The sequence below is a fragment of the Ursus americanus genome, chromosome 23, assembly GCF_024610735.1.
Source record: "Ursus americanus isolate L20-20 chromosome 23, mUrsAme1.1.p, whole genome shotgun sequence".
Lineage (NCBI taxonomy): Eukaryota > Metazoa > Chordata > Mammalia > Carnivora > Ursidae > Ursus > Ursus americanus.
The window spans coordinates 1,911,496-1,929,936 of record NC_142149.1 but is presented as its reverse complement, the minus strand read 5'-3'; the positions used below and the strand labels follow the sequence as shown (position 1 = coordinate 1,929,936).

At 53.6% G+C, this 18,441-nt stretch overlaps 1 protein-coding gene across 3 annotated transcripts in view; it reads left to right on the top strand.

The window, feature by feature from the left end:
- RPTOR (regulatory associated protein of MTOR complex 1) overlaps positions 1-18,441 on the top strand; it is a 317,986-nt gene that overhangs the window by 232,397 nt on the left and 67,148 nt on the right. For all 3 annotated transcript variants that reach the window (XM_045813984.2, XM_045813983.2, XM_045813988.2), the window contains 2 exons: positions 5,502-5,585; positions 7,736-7,846. In XM_045813984.2, coding sequence (XP_045669940.1) covers positions 5,502-5,585; positions 7,736-7,846 — 195 coding nt within the window. The remainder of the gene's footprint in view (positions 1-5,501; positions 5,586-7,735; positions 7,847-18,441) is intronic.

Below are 18,441 nucleotides of genomic sequence, written 5' to 3'. Positions count from 1 at the left end.
ATTTGGGTTGTAGTCAGCTGCCCTTTCTGGGGGACCCACGGAACGCTGCAGCAAATGTGCTCCGTGGCATCGGGCCCTTCTGTTTGGAAGGACATGAGCTGCAAATCCCCCCGGGAGGAAAGGGACAGGAGCAATGAGCACATCGCAGACGGCCCTCGTGGCTCCTCGCCAGGCGTCCGAGGACTACGGGTGATTGACTGGGTGGCAGGCAGGCGGGACCCGAAGCCCTGCCTTCCCTTCCATGGAGAGCACATGCCAGCCCATCACGTGGCCGTGTCAGTGCTCACACGAAGACTGGGCCCCGCTAGTGGGTGGGAAGCTCAGTGTTGTGGGTCTCGCTCAGCTAATTTATTTGGCTAATGAGATCAGATGGGGTGGGATGGCGGAGTACCAGCGTTCCTCACAGGTGGGGAGATGAGAAAGCTGTCACGGAACTTTTGTGTCAGCGAAGGTGTGTTTGTGGGAAAGGCAGGTTCGACTGCCTCTGGGTCCATTCGCTGGCCACAGAACCGGAGGTTTCACCTGGCTCAGGCGAGTGTGCCAGGACCCTCAGACGGCGAAGGAGGCTGGGGAGGACGGGTGCTGGAAATGTGGTAGACATGCCGCAGAGATGACCGGGGGGGGGGGGGGTGGAGTAGCCACGGCTGCAGCATCTCCCCGGACGTGTCTTGTGTACCACGACTGAGGTTGCATATAGAGCATAGAGATTGTTAGCTTCCAGAGTAGTTTAGGGCTATCCCGAGTTCGGAGGGCGAGCTGTAAACAAACACATTTTTGAAGCGAAAACAAATAAAAAGAAAGAGAATCGGTAATAAGGACGAAACACAGCTGACCGCGTGGCAGCCGCCGGTGCGCCCTCCCTCAGCGCGTGCACGCGGTGGCCAGGGGTGAACGGGCAGATTTGCAGGGACGTTGTGGTGCAGGTGGGACGTGCTGGGCACATCGCTCCTTCTGGGTCACCAGCATGTTCACTTGTGAGGGTCCCGCTGACCTTCCTGTGATTTCAACGGTGTGACCGAGTGATATCTGTCCTTTCCAAAGCGTGGGTGCGATGCCGCGCTCGCGGAATCAGGTCTTCGGGGTCTGGCAAACAGTCCTGCTGTCCGTGGCCTGCTATCGGTGTTTCTTTTTAATGTTCCATTTACAATCCACACTCCCTCGGGGAAAGAGAGTCCCTAATAGAGCCAACTTCCTGATGCCGAAGTGAGGGACAGGGTTCTGAGAGAACAGAGGGGAGATGCTGTGCGTGTGATCTCTCAAACAGCCGTAAGCAGCGGGCTCTTCGTCATCCCGGCGGGCTGTCTCCTGGGCTGTGCCCAGCCTGGATCAATGCGGGAACCTTTACTTAACAAGCAGGGAAGGCCGGGTGTGGACGAGCACCAGCTTCATGTGCTGTAACCCACGGGGTCGGCCTCTTTCTCATTAATTCAGTTAACTTCACTCTGCTTTCTCTTAAAGTTTATTTTTGCCAAAGCCTGGACCCCGTTACCCAGAAATTATCCTCCAGGGCCTTGGCAAGTCAGAAAGTATTGCTTAAGGAAAGGAGAATTTTAAAGCAGACTTTGTGGCTTTTCCAATTCCTGCTACTTTTCCCACGAGCCGGAGAGAATTTTCTGTGCCTGAAGACTCAGAGGCTTTAGCAGATGACCTTCAGGGTCAAACGAAATGTCTTCTCAGGCCAGCTGATTTGCAGTCCCTCCTGTGAGTGTAAGCTTGGAAGTAACTTCCCTGACCAGCCCCAGGGTCTTTTCTTGCCTTTCAGAAGAATAAACAGGAGTAGGAAGGAAGTCTCTCGATGCCCGCAGCACTGCAGGGCGGTGCTCTCAGTCTCGCAGTGGACGTGACATTGCTGTCTGCCCTCCCTCGGGTGGCCGGGGGGCAAAGAAGCCCCAGACCGGGAGGGAAGGACCCACATGTTGTCGGAGGGAGAGAGGAGGGGTTTCGCAGGACAGTGTTAGTACCTCGGACCTCGAGAGTCAGTCCGGGCACTTTGTCGGGAAGCCCTGTTTGCTTTCACTATCTCCTTTTATTTACAGACAGAATTTTTGGTCTGAAAGCGAGGGTCGTTCTCAGGTGACAGCAGGAAAGTAACGGGGTGTCATTGTTACACGTATTATATACATCGTTGGCTCCGGAAGCTGGTCAGCAGGCTCCCGGCCCGCAGGGTCCCCCACGGTCCGCCAGGGCTGGGGCTGGAGAATCTGCTTTCGTAAGACGCGGCCCCTCCGAGAAGCCTCGGCTGGGAGCCTGAGCGCCGTCTGTGCACAAGACTCACGAGCTGTGGCCACAGCTGCGCTCGCGCCACCGCAGTTTAGCTGTAGTTCGGGCCTCCACAGATGGAAACGCTCCGTTCACCAGTTGTCTCTGGTGTCCGCAGACCCCGGGCCCGTCTCAAACAGGAATGATAGTAATAAAAAGTACAAACAGAAGCCAGTCCTTATTTTAACATGAGTTCTAATTTACATTAGCTGTCAGTTATTTAAATATAAACGAACAGAAGGAATCCGAAAAACGCTGTAACACGTGACATTTTCCCCGGGACTCTTTATTGACGGTGTTCATTTTCCCATAAAACATGAATCGTCACAGCACAAAGTCCCGCCTTGCCGGAGGCCGAGCCACGTGTCATCAGCACGGACAGCAGAGGGGCAGCAGATCGTGTCACGGCCGTCGCTGTGAGCGGGGCTCCCGGCTCGCTGCGGGTTTGCCGGGACGCCGCCACGGTGGGGCCTCGCACCGCTGGCCGCCAGGTCTCCCGGCCTGTGCTGCCTGTCCTTCCACCGCACATCGCTCTAATGTTTACCCTGGAAGACACGGTTGGTGTTTTAGATAACAAAGGGAACCAGATCGCAGGCTTCGCCAGCGTTCGCGGCCGCCGTCTGTTGACAGACCGCAGCTGCACTCACAGCCTAGGCTCCAGGCACGGCTCACGCGGACAGCTTTGTTTGCTTAGAGCAAAGACAGTCGATGAGTGGCTTGTGGAAGAGGCGGTGTCCTGCGCTGCAGGCCCATGCCATGCAGTTAGCGTCCAGGACGCGCCCTCAAGGTGGATGGCACGCGCCAGGTGCTTCCATGGACCTTGTCTCATTCAGCTTTGAAAATGAGCCCAAGTCGTAGGTCATCACCTGCCCCCTCTGGCTGAGGACACGGAGGTCCCCAGAGGTTACAAGCTCCAAGCTGCACTGTCATGAAATGACAGGACGGAAGCCAGGCCTGCGCGGCCCCAGACTCACCTTCCCGCCGACTGTGCCCTGCTGACCCCAATCTCAGGCAGCAGTGGCAGGTGCTAGCCACGAGTTCAGTGGGAGAGGGATCAGGTCCCCCATCACCTCCCCTGTTCCTAATCAGGAACTCAACATCCCCCAAATGCCCGCGCCCGTCTGGAGGCAGAGATGTGGACGTGGGTCTGGAGCAGGGGCCGACTGAGGTGAGACAGCATTCCAGGGGCCATGTCCAGCGGCTGCTTCTCCTCCTGCCCTTCCCAGCCCCTGGGCTGCCTGTCCTTCTCGGGACCTGATGCTGTCAGGACCCCTCCCTGCCTCTCCCTCCAGCCCATGTTTGCCCCTCACAGGAGCCCTGGCTGCCCCATTTCCTCACCCCCGTTCCATCCCACTCTGCTCTGTGCCCTCCTACCGACCCCAACACTATCCACACCCTGTACCCAGGGGTTGTCTTCTCGAGTCCTGCTACCAACCTGCTGGAGCAGGTGACACCAGCGGAGCCTTCCCTCCCTCGCCAATCCCTCTACCCCACTCCCCCACCCCCAGGGGTGCCACCCCATGATGGCCACCTACCCTCGCCTCTCTGGCCTGTCTGCTTGTCCTTCTCTGGCCTCATTCCACATCTTCTCTTCCAGAGCCTCCTCCTCCGACCTGCCTCCTCCCTCGGCCAACAGCTTCCATGGGCATGTCCCCGGCCGTCTTGGGTCTCTTCCTCCCCATCAGTCGAGGTCACGTCCACCCCGTTCCCCTCTCCATCCAGCCTCCAGCCAATCCATCCCCTCAGCAACCACATCGGACAGCTCACTGCTGCTCCTCTCAGGAAATCCCCAGCCGGGGCCCGTCGTCAGACACCCCAAGCTTTCTCCTCCCCTCTGGGATCTGGCTGCACCCCGGGGAGGGTGGGGGCTCTTGTGATTCACAGCTGTGCCCACCATCACAGGATTGTTGCAGTGTGGCTGTCTGTCTCTGCAGCTGATTGATGGGGGAGGGGGCTCCCCGCTGTCCCCTGTTGCGCCCCGTGAATGCACGTTGGGTGACTGGGAGCAGCAGCAGACAGAAGAATCCCTTTGGGGGTCTCCGTGGCCTCGAATGTAAAGACCATGAGGGGTAGAAGTCAACGTAAGTGACCCCATTAGAAATCTAGGGGCGCCTGGGTGGCACAGTCGTTAAGCATCTGCCTTCGGCTCAGGGCGTGATCCCGGCATTACGGGATCGAGCCCCACATCAGGCTCCTCTGCTATGAGCCTGCTTCTTCCTCTCCCACTCCCCCTGCTTGTGTTCCCTCTCTCGCTGGCTGTCTCTGTCTCTGTCAAATAAATAAATAAATAAATCTTTTTAAAAAAAAAAGGAATCTAAAACTCTGACGTAACAAAGAAAACAAGAGAAAAAGACACTCTTTATACAGAACTCTTTCACGTCAGTAAGGAAAAGCCAAACTTTTAAGTAGGAAAGTAAGGACACACATGGTCAGTTTACTAGAGAAATAGCCACTTACCCCGTGACGGAAGATAATCAGCCTCACTTGCAGCTGAGGTAATTCAGATTCAGGGGCTATTTTTACCTGCTGTATTGGCATGGGCTTCTGGTGCCCAGGAGCTCTTAATCTGGTATCTGTTAAACCTCCAGGGTTCTGCTTTGTGTTGTCCTTTCTTAGAATTAAGAAATTAAGGTTCAGAGAAGTCAAGTAATTTGCCCAAGGTCACATCACCAGAGCGCGCACGGCAAGCTCATCCTGTGTCCTGTGATCCACAAAGACCCAGGGAGAGAGCGCCCACCTGCGTCTCACTGGGGGTCAAGCTGGTTCAACTAAGGGATAATGCAGTAATAAAAAGCGTATACAGCTCCGACCCTTGGGTTTGTCCCGGGGAAAAACCATGTAAATGTGCAGAAAGATGCCTGTTAGGACATGTATCACAGCACGGTTGATGATAGCAACAACTGGGTAGGAGTTGAAAAAGCGAACGCTGCGGAGGTGTGCACGGGGTGATGCAGACGCAAAACCACGGTATTTGCTCTAGTGTAAGAAAGGGAGGAGAAGTGCTATAATGGATCATCATCATCTAGGTTAAACGCAGCTAAAAAGTATTTGTTCTAATACTTTCAACAGGGCACATATCTTAGCTGTTAATGAGAAAAACAGAACTGCAGAGAAAGGAGCCCCTGCCGCAGGTGCATGAGGGCGCGAAGCCAGGGGCAGGTGTGAGCTTGCTCGGCCGGCCCCGTGGCCTGGCACGTGGTGCCCCGGCTCTGCGGTGACGCCGCCTTATTCTTCTTCCTCAGGTGCTGCTGAGCCAGGTGCACCGGCTGAGAGCCCTGGATTTGCTGGGACGATTCCTGGACCTGGGCCCCTGGGCGGTGAGCCTGGTACGTGAGTCCTGCACAGACCTGGGGGAGGGCGGGGCCGACAAGACTCCCAGGTGCGGCCGAGGACGTGCCTCACAACCCAGGAGTGACCGTCACCGGCCGTCGAGGGGGACTGTGTGTGGGGTGGGTCGGCCGGCCAGCCCGCGGGGCCCTCGAGGAACACACGCCATGCAGCCTCCGTCCCTGCAGCGTGCCAGGGTTTGCTCTGCCCTCTGTTCCCGTCCGCCATGAGGCTTCACCTCTGCAGACAGAAAGTGTTGCCCCCTGCTCACCCCAGCCTGAGCCAAGAAGCGGGGTGCCCTGAGTTGGCCGAGTGGCGGGCACACAGCCACGCGCCGACTTTACACTGGTGCTCAGCACTCTCGGGAAGCACCTTTCTGCTGACTCGTTCTGCAAAAGAGTGGAAACAGCCATCTAAAACAGAAAACACTGACGGAAGTAAGATCAAACAGTGGCCCATTTTCCAGCAACTACATCACCAGGAAAGGTGGTATCGATAGGGAACCTACAGGTTGTGGGAAGTTCGAGAGCCCTGCCCCAGCTGCAGTATGTGGACGGTCTTGGTTCTGTGGGCAAATCAACGCTTGGGAGTCAAAGTTCGAAAATTAACATTCATGAAACAGTTAGAAATTTTACATGAACTGAGTGTTTTGTTATTAAAGGGTAACTTCATTTTTTAGGTGTAATGGCACGTGGTGGTTCTTTTATAAGAGACTGTATTTTTCAGATGTAAAGACTGTGTTTACACAGGAAAGTGTGTGGCCCGCACGATGTGCTGCAGGTGTTCCGGGAGGACACGTGGGCGGGCACGCCAGCGCCCTGCCGTCGGGTTCATGTCACTGAACCCAAGTGACCAGCACGTGGGAGGGCAGCATATCATTGTAGCTCCATTTGTGTATATTCAAGTTTTTTCATTGTATAATGTCGACAGAGTGAGAATTGGTCGTCCAAGGTTGAAGGAGGATAAGAAAGGCCTAAGAATTAGGAAGACTCGTTCACCCACCATTGGACGGTTCGCACTTGGGGGGTCTGGGCCGCAAATGACTTAGAGCGTGTCGATCACCGGGAGGGTCTCGTGTGACTCCCGAGCTGCGTGGGCTGCGCGTGTCCACTTGTGCGAATCCGTGTCACTCGGTCATCGTGGAAGGGCTCACAGTGTACCACGTACGCTCTTTAAGAAGACAGGGAAGCATGTAGTAATAACATTTTAGAGAGATTTTTATCTATACGGTAAACTTTCAAAAAGCGAATTTTGGCCTTTTAAAGAGCTAAGATTATGCTAATTGGAAATTTTGATAGTGTAACAGGTGTTAGACAGACGAGGTGTTGCAACAGGTATGGGTTGGGCCTTCCAGGAGGACCCACCTGCCCGAACCAGAGACAGGATGCTTGTTCCTCGAACCAGAGACAGGATGCTTGTCTCTCGTTAAACATGCCTTTCAAAAGAAAAGGACACAGGCCCCGCCAGTGGCCTCTGGCCTGGGTCACACCCCTCCACCCATCGGGGAGGGGGACCCCTTGGCCATATCTCCGGAACTCCAACAAATTGGAGATAAGGACAGAGCACCTGTACTGAGATGACCGACATGACTGGGCTCTGCCCAGCTGTCCTTGTGAGATAGCCACCTTCTGTCTCACCGCCCTGAGATCAGAGAGGCCCCCCCTCCGGAGTGATGCACCTCCAGAATCTGGGCCCCAGGGACACCCGCAGCTGCTCCCTGTCTTAACTAGCAAACTGGCCTATCCCAAGGCTCAAGTCCTTCTCTGAAGGTCGATCTGAAGGGTAGATGTGAAGGTTGGAGCCAACGGGGCAGGAGTGTTGTGATTTGAAGTGTGAGGATCACAATTAAGGGGCCCTCTGCTTTGCCGCCAAGAGCAAACAAGGCCGGCCGAGGGTGAGGCCAGGGGATCCCAGGTGGGAAGCCCTGTGTTCCTCACAAGATGAACTGTGGGCTCTAGACCAGGCAGGGCTGGAAAAACACTGCAGCGTCTCGGCGTGCAGCGATGAGCAGGTCCAGAGGAGGCCCCTCGGCTCACGTTCCCACACACGCTGAAGGCAGAGCCACGCGGTGTCCCGAGCCGTGCCGTCTGCCGCCTGTGCCGCTCGGCCGCCCGGGAGCTGGCGCGCTCACACTCTCTTCTCTCCGCAGGCCTTGTCTGTGGGCATTTTCCCCTACGTGCTGAAACTGCTCCAGAGCTCAGCCAGAGAGCTGCGGCCCCTGCTGGTGTTCATCTGGGCCAAGATCCTGGCCGTGGACAGTGTGAGTAGTCTGCGTCCTGCGCTCTGGTGCCAGATGGTCTCCTCGGGTTCGCCGGCCGGGCATGGGCAGCGGCTGTGGGGAGCGGCGGGCTCACGGAGGTGCCGAGTGCGGCTCGTTTACCTGCCTTGATACTGCGTCCTCTCGCCCCCCGCGACGACCCCGCATTTCTTGTCCTGCCTTCACCCAAGCCTCTGCCTTCGGTGCCATTCCCTTCCCCCCACCCCTTCTCCACGCACTGCTGGTCCCCACCTCCTTCCAGAATAAGGGAGGTGCCTCCCCCTGCGGCCCAGTCCTGGTCACCTGAGCTGCACGCTGCCTCCTCCCCATCCCCTCCAGTCCTCCAGTAGGATATGACCCCGACCACTTCCCTCTTGAAACTCGGCCCTGCCTTGCCTGGACCTCACCAGGCCCTCTGTGTCCAGCCTGTGCTTTTCCCTCCCCTGCCCTGACCTCAGGGACAGTTTCCTGCAGCTCTGCCCTCCAGGAGCCATCCCCCTCCCTGTCCTCATGCCTGCAGGGCTGCAGTCACGACTCTACCCCACGGAGGGCTGGGCCGGACCATACTGAAGGCTGTAGGGGACACAGAGGGCAGTGGTCCTGGACAGGCTCACGGCCAGTAGGTCTTCCCCACCTGCTGCAATCAGGAAGCCGCTGTGCCACGGGAGGCTGTGCCATGAAGGTGGGGGACCTGGGAACCCTTAGCCCGAGGGGCATCAATGGGTGTAGACGTGGGAGAGACAGTTTGCAGGAGGGACAGAGGGACAGGGAGGGCAGATGGCCCCACTGGGCTGAGGTGCTGGAGGCACGTACCAGGAGCCTTCGAAGTGGAAGGTGCCCCACTCCCTTCAGCCCCCGAGAGGAGCCATTGAAGACTCGGGAGCAAAGATCCAGCAGGATCCAAGCTGTGGTTTTTAAATGTCTGGCCTCTGTCTAGAGGAGATTGTAGGTCACCTGAGGAGGGGGCCGCTGGGCAGGGGGGCCAGGGTTGGGAGAGGGGCGGATGTGATGGGGTGATTGTTCCGGAGACCCCAGGTGAGGAGGACCCACGCCTGAGGGGTGGAGATGGGGAACCTCTTGTGCCCGGTGACCTTGCTGGCATGCCCTCCCCACCCCCCACCGCGGTAGGGAAATGGAGAGAGAAGAGCCACAAAAGGAGAGTGAAGGAAGGTTCCCAAGGCTGGAGGTCTGAGTCAGAACCCTGAGGGGGTTCCAGAGTGAGGGTGGGTGCTGGGCGGGGAGCAGAGACCCCCAGAAGAGGCCATGACACGGGGCAGTCAGCTTGAAAAGAACCGTAGATGTGGAGATGGGGAGGAAGTGCAGATGGCCAGATGGTCGCTTGCTTGAGGGGTTCAGTGGGCGGGGAGGGGAATGGGCTCCTACCCTGCCAGCCCTCCTGCTGGTCACCAGAGCCAACCCAGCCAGCCCCCTCCCTGGCCACACCCGTTGGGCATTCGAGGTCTGGGCACGGCCAGGTGGCCTTCTCGGGCTCTCACTCTCGGTCCTGCATGCTGTTCTCTGTTCACGACACCTTCTGCTGTCCGGTGAACAAGGCCCTGCAGCTCCAGGCTGCCGTGGGACTGGGTCCTCTCTCACCTGGGTGCTGCGGCCACCTACACACCCCGAGGCAGCCAGAGCTTTGCTGTGAGGCCCAAGCCTTGGGTGACGGCTGCACGAGGATGCGTGTGTCGCGGGCGTGCCCAGCAAACGTGTCACCTCATAGGCACTTCCGGGTGGTGGCGGTCCCCCGTCACGCTGCATTCGGTTATTGCTGATGTAAAGGAGCCTGTTTTCGTGTATCGATCTCGAGTGGCAGCCGTTGAATCTTGCAGTTCTGGCCGTGGATGGTAGGTTCTCTTGGCCTTTCTGCACACTCAGTCATACTGCTGCAGACAAGGCCAGCAAGGTGGCTCTGTCTGCATGCGTCGGGACGTTTCCTGGTCTAGGGGTACCAGCCAGGACTCACGCACGCTGTTGATCCGACGTGGTGATCCGCGCACCTTGGGTGTGCTTGGGCGCCACGGCCTTCTTGGTGCTGTGAGCGCCCTCCCTCCCCGTCGGTGCCTCCCAGGCTAATCTTGACCTCCGTTCAGCCCTGATGCTTCTTGGGCTCGGTGTCCTGCACACAGCTGTGTCCACAGAATGTTCCGTTGCTTGTCAGCTTCACGATGATGTTCAGAACATTGTATGTTCTGACAAAATATTTACCTTTCTTTCCATTGATCTAACTTCAGATAAGCGATGACCTCTTTGAAAGATTGACCAAAACACTAGATTTAAGAGTTAAAAAACTGAGTCTGAGTCCTGCTGCCCTTGTTGACTTGGGCGAGCTTTCACTTCCCGTCGCCTGCCCCTCTGTAAAATTGTTGCCGCCGTGCTTCCAGCAGCGTGGGACCAAGATGAGAGGCATGACCTGGAAAGCTGCCCTGGAAATTCTAGAATGAAAGGAATGAAAGCGTAAGTCTCGCATCTGCCCGGCTGGTATCGGATACACGGAAGCCTGTTCTTGCTGATCCGAAAGCTTGTCGTTGTGGGTGAGGAGGCTGTGCCTTTTGGTCGTTTCTGTTTTGCCCTTCACGTTTCGCCAAAGAGCCAACTATGTGAACAGAGGGCTCTTCCAGAGAGTTACTCGGAAACTTTCTCTCTGCCAGTGCCTTGTCTTCTGTACGGCACCTTTGGAAACGTATCGATACTGTTACTCAGTTCCTGGGTGCATGGAAGGCCCAGCTCAGACCAAAGCCCATCGAAAGAGAGGGGCAGAAGAGGGTGCCACCCGAGCCCGCCTCCCCGCCACTGGGCCACGAGCGCTGCCGGAGTGCGGGAAAGTCACCATGTTGTTGTCCTTACCAGATATTTAGGACCTTTCGTACCTGGAACCAGACTGTTTATTTTTAGTCCTAGGAGTATCTATTCTTACTTCAGTGTTTGTTCTGTATGTGAAAAGCCCTTCTGAGCTGCACCTCTCTGCCGTGTTCTCTTGGGATCTAAGTGGTCATCGTACTTTGGCATAAGGAATCCGCTAGAAACCGCCTCCCGGGCCCATCCGTCTCCAGGGGCCTGCTCGTCTCTGGTGCCCGGATGCGAGCGCTCAGCCGCGAGCACACCTGCTGCCGCTCCCTCGCGCCCCGGCTGTACGAACATGTCAGGGCCGTGCATTTTCTGTTTGCACGGTGCTGATGAATTGCACGTTTCACAATGCTTGCGGAGCTGCTCCTGCAGCCGCCGGAAATGCCCTCGCCTGCAGTGGTCTTGTCGACGCCTGCAGGCGCCAGGGACCTGTCAGCGAGCTCGTTTCTTAACCAGCTTGTTGCCCCGATTTATTTAAAGGCAGTCATCCCACTGAGAGACATTTTGACATATTTCTGGTTGAGACTGAGGGCCGTCTACCTCACCCTTCCTTTTCATGATCACTCAGGTAGTTTTCCAGAAACTAAAGTTCCGTGTGCTTTTGGGGAGTTGTTCCCCTCCCTTCTTGACATCTGGCTGGACGTCATGCTGGGTCGCTGCCGGCCTCTGTGGCTCTTGTGCTGTGTGCAGAGCCCCCTGAGTCGTTGGCATGGCCACCAGGGGGGTCAGAGTGCACGGTGTTTCCACACAGGATGCCCACGCTTAGGATCAAAGCCTGCGCAGAGCACAGACTGAGGTCTGCGGTGCGCCGGGCCCCGCCTCGCCCTCGGGGCACGTCCCGGGGGTTGAGGGTGGGGTGGCCCACTCAGGCTGGACCCCAGCTGAGGGGCAAGCCCAGGGCCCCCCCTTAAGTCACAGGCATGTGTTGAGTACACACTGTGCCATCCTGAGAGGGGTCCCTGAAGGACTCAGGGAGAGTCAAGAATCACTTTGGCCTTAAGGAAGGCAGGCTGTATCTGGGAAGAAGGAGGGAGAGGGATTCCAGGAAGAGAAACAGGGTTGGACAGGTCTGTGCCGTTTGACCGAGGGTAGTGCACACTGTGGGGACACTGATGGGACAGAAGGCACAACGAGGAGGCCCTTCCTGTTGTCCCCAAGGAGTCTGGCCCCAGAAGGCTCTCTTTCCAGATCACCTGTGTGCCACGTTACCTTGCACCTGCTGCTCCCAAGCAGAAAGGACCAGACATGTGCCGAAGTGGGAGGACTGACCCGCAACAAGGAGAAGACGCCCACCGGAACCCACTGTGGCGCCTCATGGTGTTAGAAGTAGCCGACAAGGACATGGAAATGGTTGCTAGAAGTCTGCTCTGCATAAAAAGTTCTGCTGAGACACAGAAGGCGTCAAGGGGCCCACTGAACGTACTGCAGAGGTCAGCCCCAGCGTGACCTGGAAAACATGCTGGATGGGATCGACAGCCCACTAAACATCGCAGAAGAAAGTTAGCAACCACAGCGGCCCAAACGCAGCACCGCGAGGACAGAGAATTTTTACAAAACTAAGGGGCATCATTGAGCCATGGGACAGCTGCCAGTGGTAACGTAAGTGCGTTCAGAGCCCCTGCAGGGCCCAGCAGGAAAAATATTTGAAGAAATGGTGGCTAAGAAATGTCCAAATGTTCCAGTTTGATGGAAACAACAAACCCACAGACCCGGGAAGCGCTGTGAACCCCACGTACAAGGAACATGAAGAAAACCACCCCAAGTCATAATCTAATTGCTTAACAACAGGATAAATTTAAGAACTCGGAAGCAGCCAATAAAGGAGAACAGAGGAGCGAGGAGAAGGAAGACAGTGGGTTACGGGCCAGGAACGACGCCAGGAGGGGACGGTGGGCTGGCGCCCTAACATCCCCAAAGAGAAGCCGCCGGCCTGGCCTACTGTGCCCGGTGAGAGTGTCTCTAAAAGCGGGGGCAGAGTAAGGACTTTGTAAGGCGTGCAACACTGAAGGGACGCGCCACCCGTAATCGCTGTGCACTGTGGGGTCTGCAACGTGTGTGGTCACAGTAGCAAAACGGGTGGGGAAGAAATTGGAGAAATGCTCTTGTCAGCTTCTGAGGCTTCATGTGAAGTGCTGCCACCGGAGGAGAGCGTGAGGAGGAGGAGTGCGCGCGCCTTCGCGCCATCACGGTTTTACTTATACGGGTACGTAGACGGCCAGCTAGCCAGCACAAGCCAGAACCTGACGTCGTAAGTATGTACAAGTAACACAGAGGAAAGAAGCTAAGAGACTAGATGGGACAGATAGAAACACAGCTGATGGGCGTGCATGTCACCATATCCGCATCACAGTGTAACTCGTCTAATGACCCAGGTACAAGCAGAGATGGTCAGACTGGCCTAAAAAGCAAGAACAAACCGTGTGCCGCCTGCGAGACGTGCACGTCCAATATCAAGACACAACTGGGGTAAAAGCAGAAGACGTTCCATGTTCCCACTGAGCGAAGACGGCCGGGATGCCCGTGTTGATACCAAAGCAGGTTTGGGAGCAGAGAGCGTCGCAGGGGGTAAAGAACGTCATCACACACAGTGCTCACGGACCCCACGCACCAAGAGCAGGACCGTCCTAAGTACTGATCCACGTAATGGCAGCGTCTCTGAACACAGGAAAGGAAACCCAGCGGGGCTGCCGGGAGGAGTAGAGGACCCACCGTCGTACTCGGAGAAGTCAAGGCTCCTTTCTCAGTAAACAGCACAGCAGGCAGGAGGGAAGGAGTGAGGAGGGAGCCCGTGGCCCCGAGACCAAAGCTGACTGTGCAGAACGCCCCACGTGGCGGTGGCCGAACACACACCCTCTCCGGGCGCCAGGAGCGTGGACCGCAGCGTGGCTGTGGAACAGACCTCCTCGAAGTTAGGTGAGTGAAATCCTACGGCGTGTCCTGCAGCCACAGTGGAGTCAAACAGTCAACAATGGGTAATAGGAAAACTTCCAAACACTCAGAGACTAAGCAGCACACTTTCAAATAAATCATTTTAAATGATTAAATTCTAAAATAAAATTTTAATATGTAATGTAAGTATAAAATATATAGAATATTTAATATTGAAAAATATAGGTGTTATATAAATAAATTATATAAGTAATATAAATATTTATGTAAGATAATATGTGTAGGTTTAAATATTTATAAAATACACAAATGGGACTTCAAACTAAAAACTTCTGCATAGCAAAAGAAACAGTTCACTAAATAAAAAGGCAACCTGTGAAATGGGAGAAAATACTTTCAAACCATCTGTCTGACGGGGTTAATATCCAAAATATATAAGGAACGCATACGACTTAATTGCAAAAACCCAAACAATCCAATTTGAAATGGGCAGAAGACCTGAATAGACATTTTTCCAAAGAAGACATCCAGATGGCCAACAGGCACATGAACAGATGCCCAGCATCACTCGTCACCAGGGACATGCACATCGAAACCCCAGTGAGACACCACCTCACACCGGTCCGGTTGGCCACCATCAGAAAGACAGGAGTTAGCGAGTTGGCAAGGAGGTGGAGAAAAGGGGACAAGACAAGCACTGTTGGTGGGAGCGTGACCTGGGGCAGCCACCGTGGAAGACAGTGTGGAGCTTCCTCAGAAAACTCAGACTGGAACCGCTGATCAACCCAGCATTCCCACTGCTGGGCATTGAAGCAGAGGAAATGCAATCCTCCCTCGACAAGAGACTTGCACCCCCATGTTCACGGCAGCGTCATTCAGGGTGGCCAAGCATGGAAGCAACTGGAGTGTCCATCAACAGGTGATGGATAAAGAAAGTACACACACTGGAATACTACTCAGCCCTAAAAATGAAGAGAATCCTGCCGTTTGTGACCAGATGGTTGAACCTGGAGGGCACCGTGGTAAGTGACGTAAGCCAGACAGAGAAAGACAAATACCGCCTGACCTCATTCATTTGTGGAATCTAAAACAGTCCAACTGACAGAGCCAGAGAGGGAGACCGTGGTTTCCGGGGCCGCAGGTGGCGGAAATGGGGAGACGTGGGCAGAAGAGTATAGACTTGCAGGTCTCTGTCGGTCCGGGGAGCTGACGTACAGCGTGCTGACTGTAGTAACAGTACTGAGTTGTGCACTCGAAAGATGCCGAGGGTAGGTCTTTAGTGTTCTTATCGCACCAAAAAACAAAGAACTTGATTGTGGTGATCATTTCACAGCATGGGTGTGTATCACACTATTATATTGAATATACAAAAATCGTGTGTATTTGCTTGTCCATTATCAATCAAAGCTAGAAAGAATATTTATGTGCCTATAATGCAACATATAATTTATACTGATATACTTTATTACAATTTGTTACATGAACATTTATATGAAAAAATTAAATCAGTGAAATAAAATGTGTTTAGTAAATATTTTTCAGAAGGGCCTGAAGGGAAATACAAAATACCTTGAATGGAAGGGAACTGAAAACAGCATATCAGGATTTGTGGGGCACAGCTGAGCAGCGTGAGAGGGAAACTTACAGTTCTATGTGTAGGTATTGGTGAAGAGGGAAGGTTTTAAATTATTGGGCTCAGCTTCAACCTTGAGCTGTTGGTAAAAGAAAAGCAGATTAAACCCAAAAGAAGTAAAAGAAAAGAAATAAAAATCACAGTGGCGATCAATGCAAAAGAAAGCAGAAAAGCAGAGAAAATCTGTCCCACCAAAAGCTGGTTCTTAGAGCAGGTCAATAAAATGAGTAACGCCGCCACCCAGGTCCAGGCTTCCTTTCCTCTGGTTACACACCCCGTGCGATTGCTGGGCCGGAGGGCCGCTCTGCTTTTAATATTTTGAGGTACCTCCATCCTGTTCCCTGAGTGGCTGCACAGAAAGAGAAACAAACACCACTTCCCAAATCAGGAATGAGAGGTGGCATCCCGGAAGGTTCTAGAGACATTAAAGGAACAGGAAGTGACTATTATGAACGACTCAGTGCCGGGACATTCAAGTACATTCTTGAATGACAAGAGCTTCTCACTTAGGAAGTGAGTCTATTAAGGAAATTGGACCTGTCGTTTCAAACTTTCCTGCAGAGAAGCTCCAGGTCAGGTGGCTTCACTGGTGGGTTCTGGCACTTCGCTGAGGAAATGGCTGGCAGAGAAGCACCGTCCCGTGTCGTCGTGTGAGACCAGCAGTGAGTATCCCGATGCCACATCCAGACAGCGTCCCTCGTGAGGACCGACGCAGACATTCCAAACGAAACTTCAGTAAATCAAATTCAGCCACATCTAGGAAGGCTGATAACTTATGACCTAGCAGGACTTATTTCAGGAATGTAAGGCAGTTGAACGACTGGAAAACTCACTGTAATTTACCTTATTAACAACAGTTAAACCCATGTTCTCGTTCTCAGAGATGACACAAAGAAAGCATGTGACACAACCTGAAACCTGTTTCAGACTTTTTTCAAATGCTCTCAGCAAACCAGTCGCGGAGGGGCACTTCCTCAGCATGACGAGCAGCGTCTGCAGAAACTGCTGCAGCCAGCATCACACGTGCGAGTCTGAAGGCTAAGATCAGGAGCAGGACGAGGTGCCACCCTCGTCACCTCTCTCCGGCGGTACTGGAAGCCGCACACAGTACAAGAGAAATAAAGGCGTCCAGGTTGGAAAGGAAAAAGCATAAGTGTCTTTCTTTTCAGTCAACATGATTCTCTTTGTAGAAACCTGGTTGAATCTATTAAAAACAAAAAAAACAGAAAAAACGAAACCCACAAACCTAGTACCACTAATGAGTGAAGTTAGTAAAGTTGCAGGTTACAAGGTCAACACACAAAACTCTATTTTATTTATGTTTATTATTAATCAACCTTGAAAAGTTGAAATTAAAATAAAAAACATTTACAACGGTATCAAAAATATGAAATACTTAGGGATGAATCCCAGGAAAAGAGACACAAGATTTGTATACTTAAAGCCACTAACCACTGACGAGAGAAATTACAGAAAATCTGGATAAACAGAGATCCCGTCATCACGGGTCCTGACTCTGAAATCCACAAGGCAATGCAAAGGACCTAGAATAGCCAAAACAACTTTCTTTAAAAAAAAGAAAGGAAGGAAGGAAGAACAAAGGTAAAGGACTAGTGCCACCTGACTTCAAGACTTACCTACGTCTATAGTAGGACCGAAAGCAGCATCAAAATGGATGGATAAACCCATGGGACCCAGTGAGCGGTCAGGAGGTAGACCCGCACATACAGGGTCAACTGAGTTTCAACAAAGGTGCAGACCACTCAGATCTTTTCACCCCGCGGTGCTGGGAGGGTTGGACATCCATATGCAAAAAAGTGAGCTGCAGTCTACACCTGGTACCACATTAAAAATTAGCTCAAAATGGGAAAATATTTGCAAATCATTTATCTGATAAAAACTCATAGTGAGATCATAGAACTCTCAGAACTCAATATGAGAACAAACACACAGACCAAAAAAATGCGCCAAGGGTTTGAACAGACACTTCGCTAAGGAAGTAGCTTGCCGTCGAAGAAGCACCAGAAAAAAATGCCGCACATTGTTCTGCAAATGGCAGGTGAAACCAGTGAGACGCCAGCACACTGCGGTTCGAGTGTCCAAAACGAGAAGACCGTCCTGTGTGGGCACAGCTTCAGAGGAACGCGGCTATGTTCCACATGTCCATGAAAAATCGTACACAGTGTTTACAGCAGCTTTATCTGTGGTAGCTGAACGCTGGGAACAGCCCAAGTGACCGTCCACTTGTGAGTGAGCGCGTCAGCAGTGATCTGTCCCCGCTGCGAAACATTGCTCTGCGGGAAGAAAGACTACACCAGCCCCGAGATGGTTATGCTGAGTGAAAGAAACCAGGAAAAGGAGCGTGTATACTGTACGACTCCATTTACATAAAGTTCTAGAAAGTGCAGACTATAGTCACAGAAAGCAGGTTAGTTGCTGCCTGGGGAGGGGGGATTCCCAAGCGTCAAGGAAACTTGAGGGCAGAGCTCCCGTGGTTGACTGTAACGTGGCTTCACGGGCGTGCACGTATATCCACAGTTACCAAAACCTGTGCTTGTAAATGTGCACAGTTGTCGAATATCGCTTTGACCTCAGTAGAGCTGATAAGAATTTCAAATTGTAGAACAGTCTGGGGACAACTGTACTGTCCTTCTAGATTTTCAACCCAAGAAAGACAACAGAATGTGGGGAGACTATTCCAGATGAAGACTCACGATGCACGACAGTGAGTGTGGGTCTGGATCCCAGACCCCAGAACAAGAGCTGCAAAGGACCCTGTTGGGACAGTTGGGAGAAATTTGAATATGGACTGAATATCGGGTGATAGTGCGGTATCAAAGCTCCATTTCTTGAGAGCGATCGTGGTTTTGTGGTTATGTAAGAGAATGTCCCTTTTCTTAGGAAAGTCTCCAGGCGAAGCGTCATGCCATCTGCAACTGTCCGGAAGTGCAGACAAGCACAGGGGCGGGAGAGGGAGAGCGCACACGCTGCAGAATGCTCATTTAAATTGTCCTCCAGGCTGTGGGCTGGGGTCCCACGTCAAGAGTGCGATCGCGGCAGGATGGGAAAGTGCGTAGAATGTGCCCGAACCTGCGGGAGGGTGCCGGTAGCTCTAGTCAGTCCCTCAGACCCCCCTTATCCTTTGTCACTTAAAGATTCCTGTAAGCTAGGTTGCCGCTAACTGGGGTTTCTTCACACACACCGTTACTATGCAGTTCAAGTTACAGTT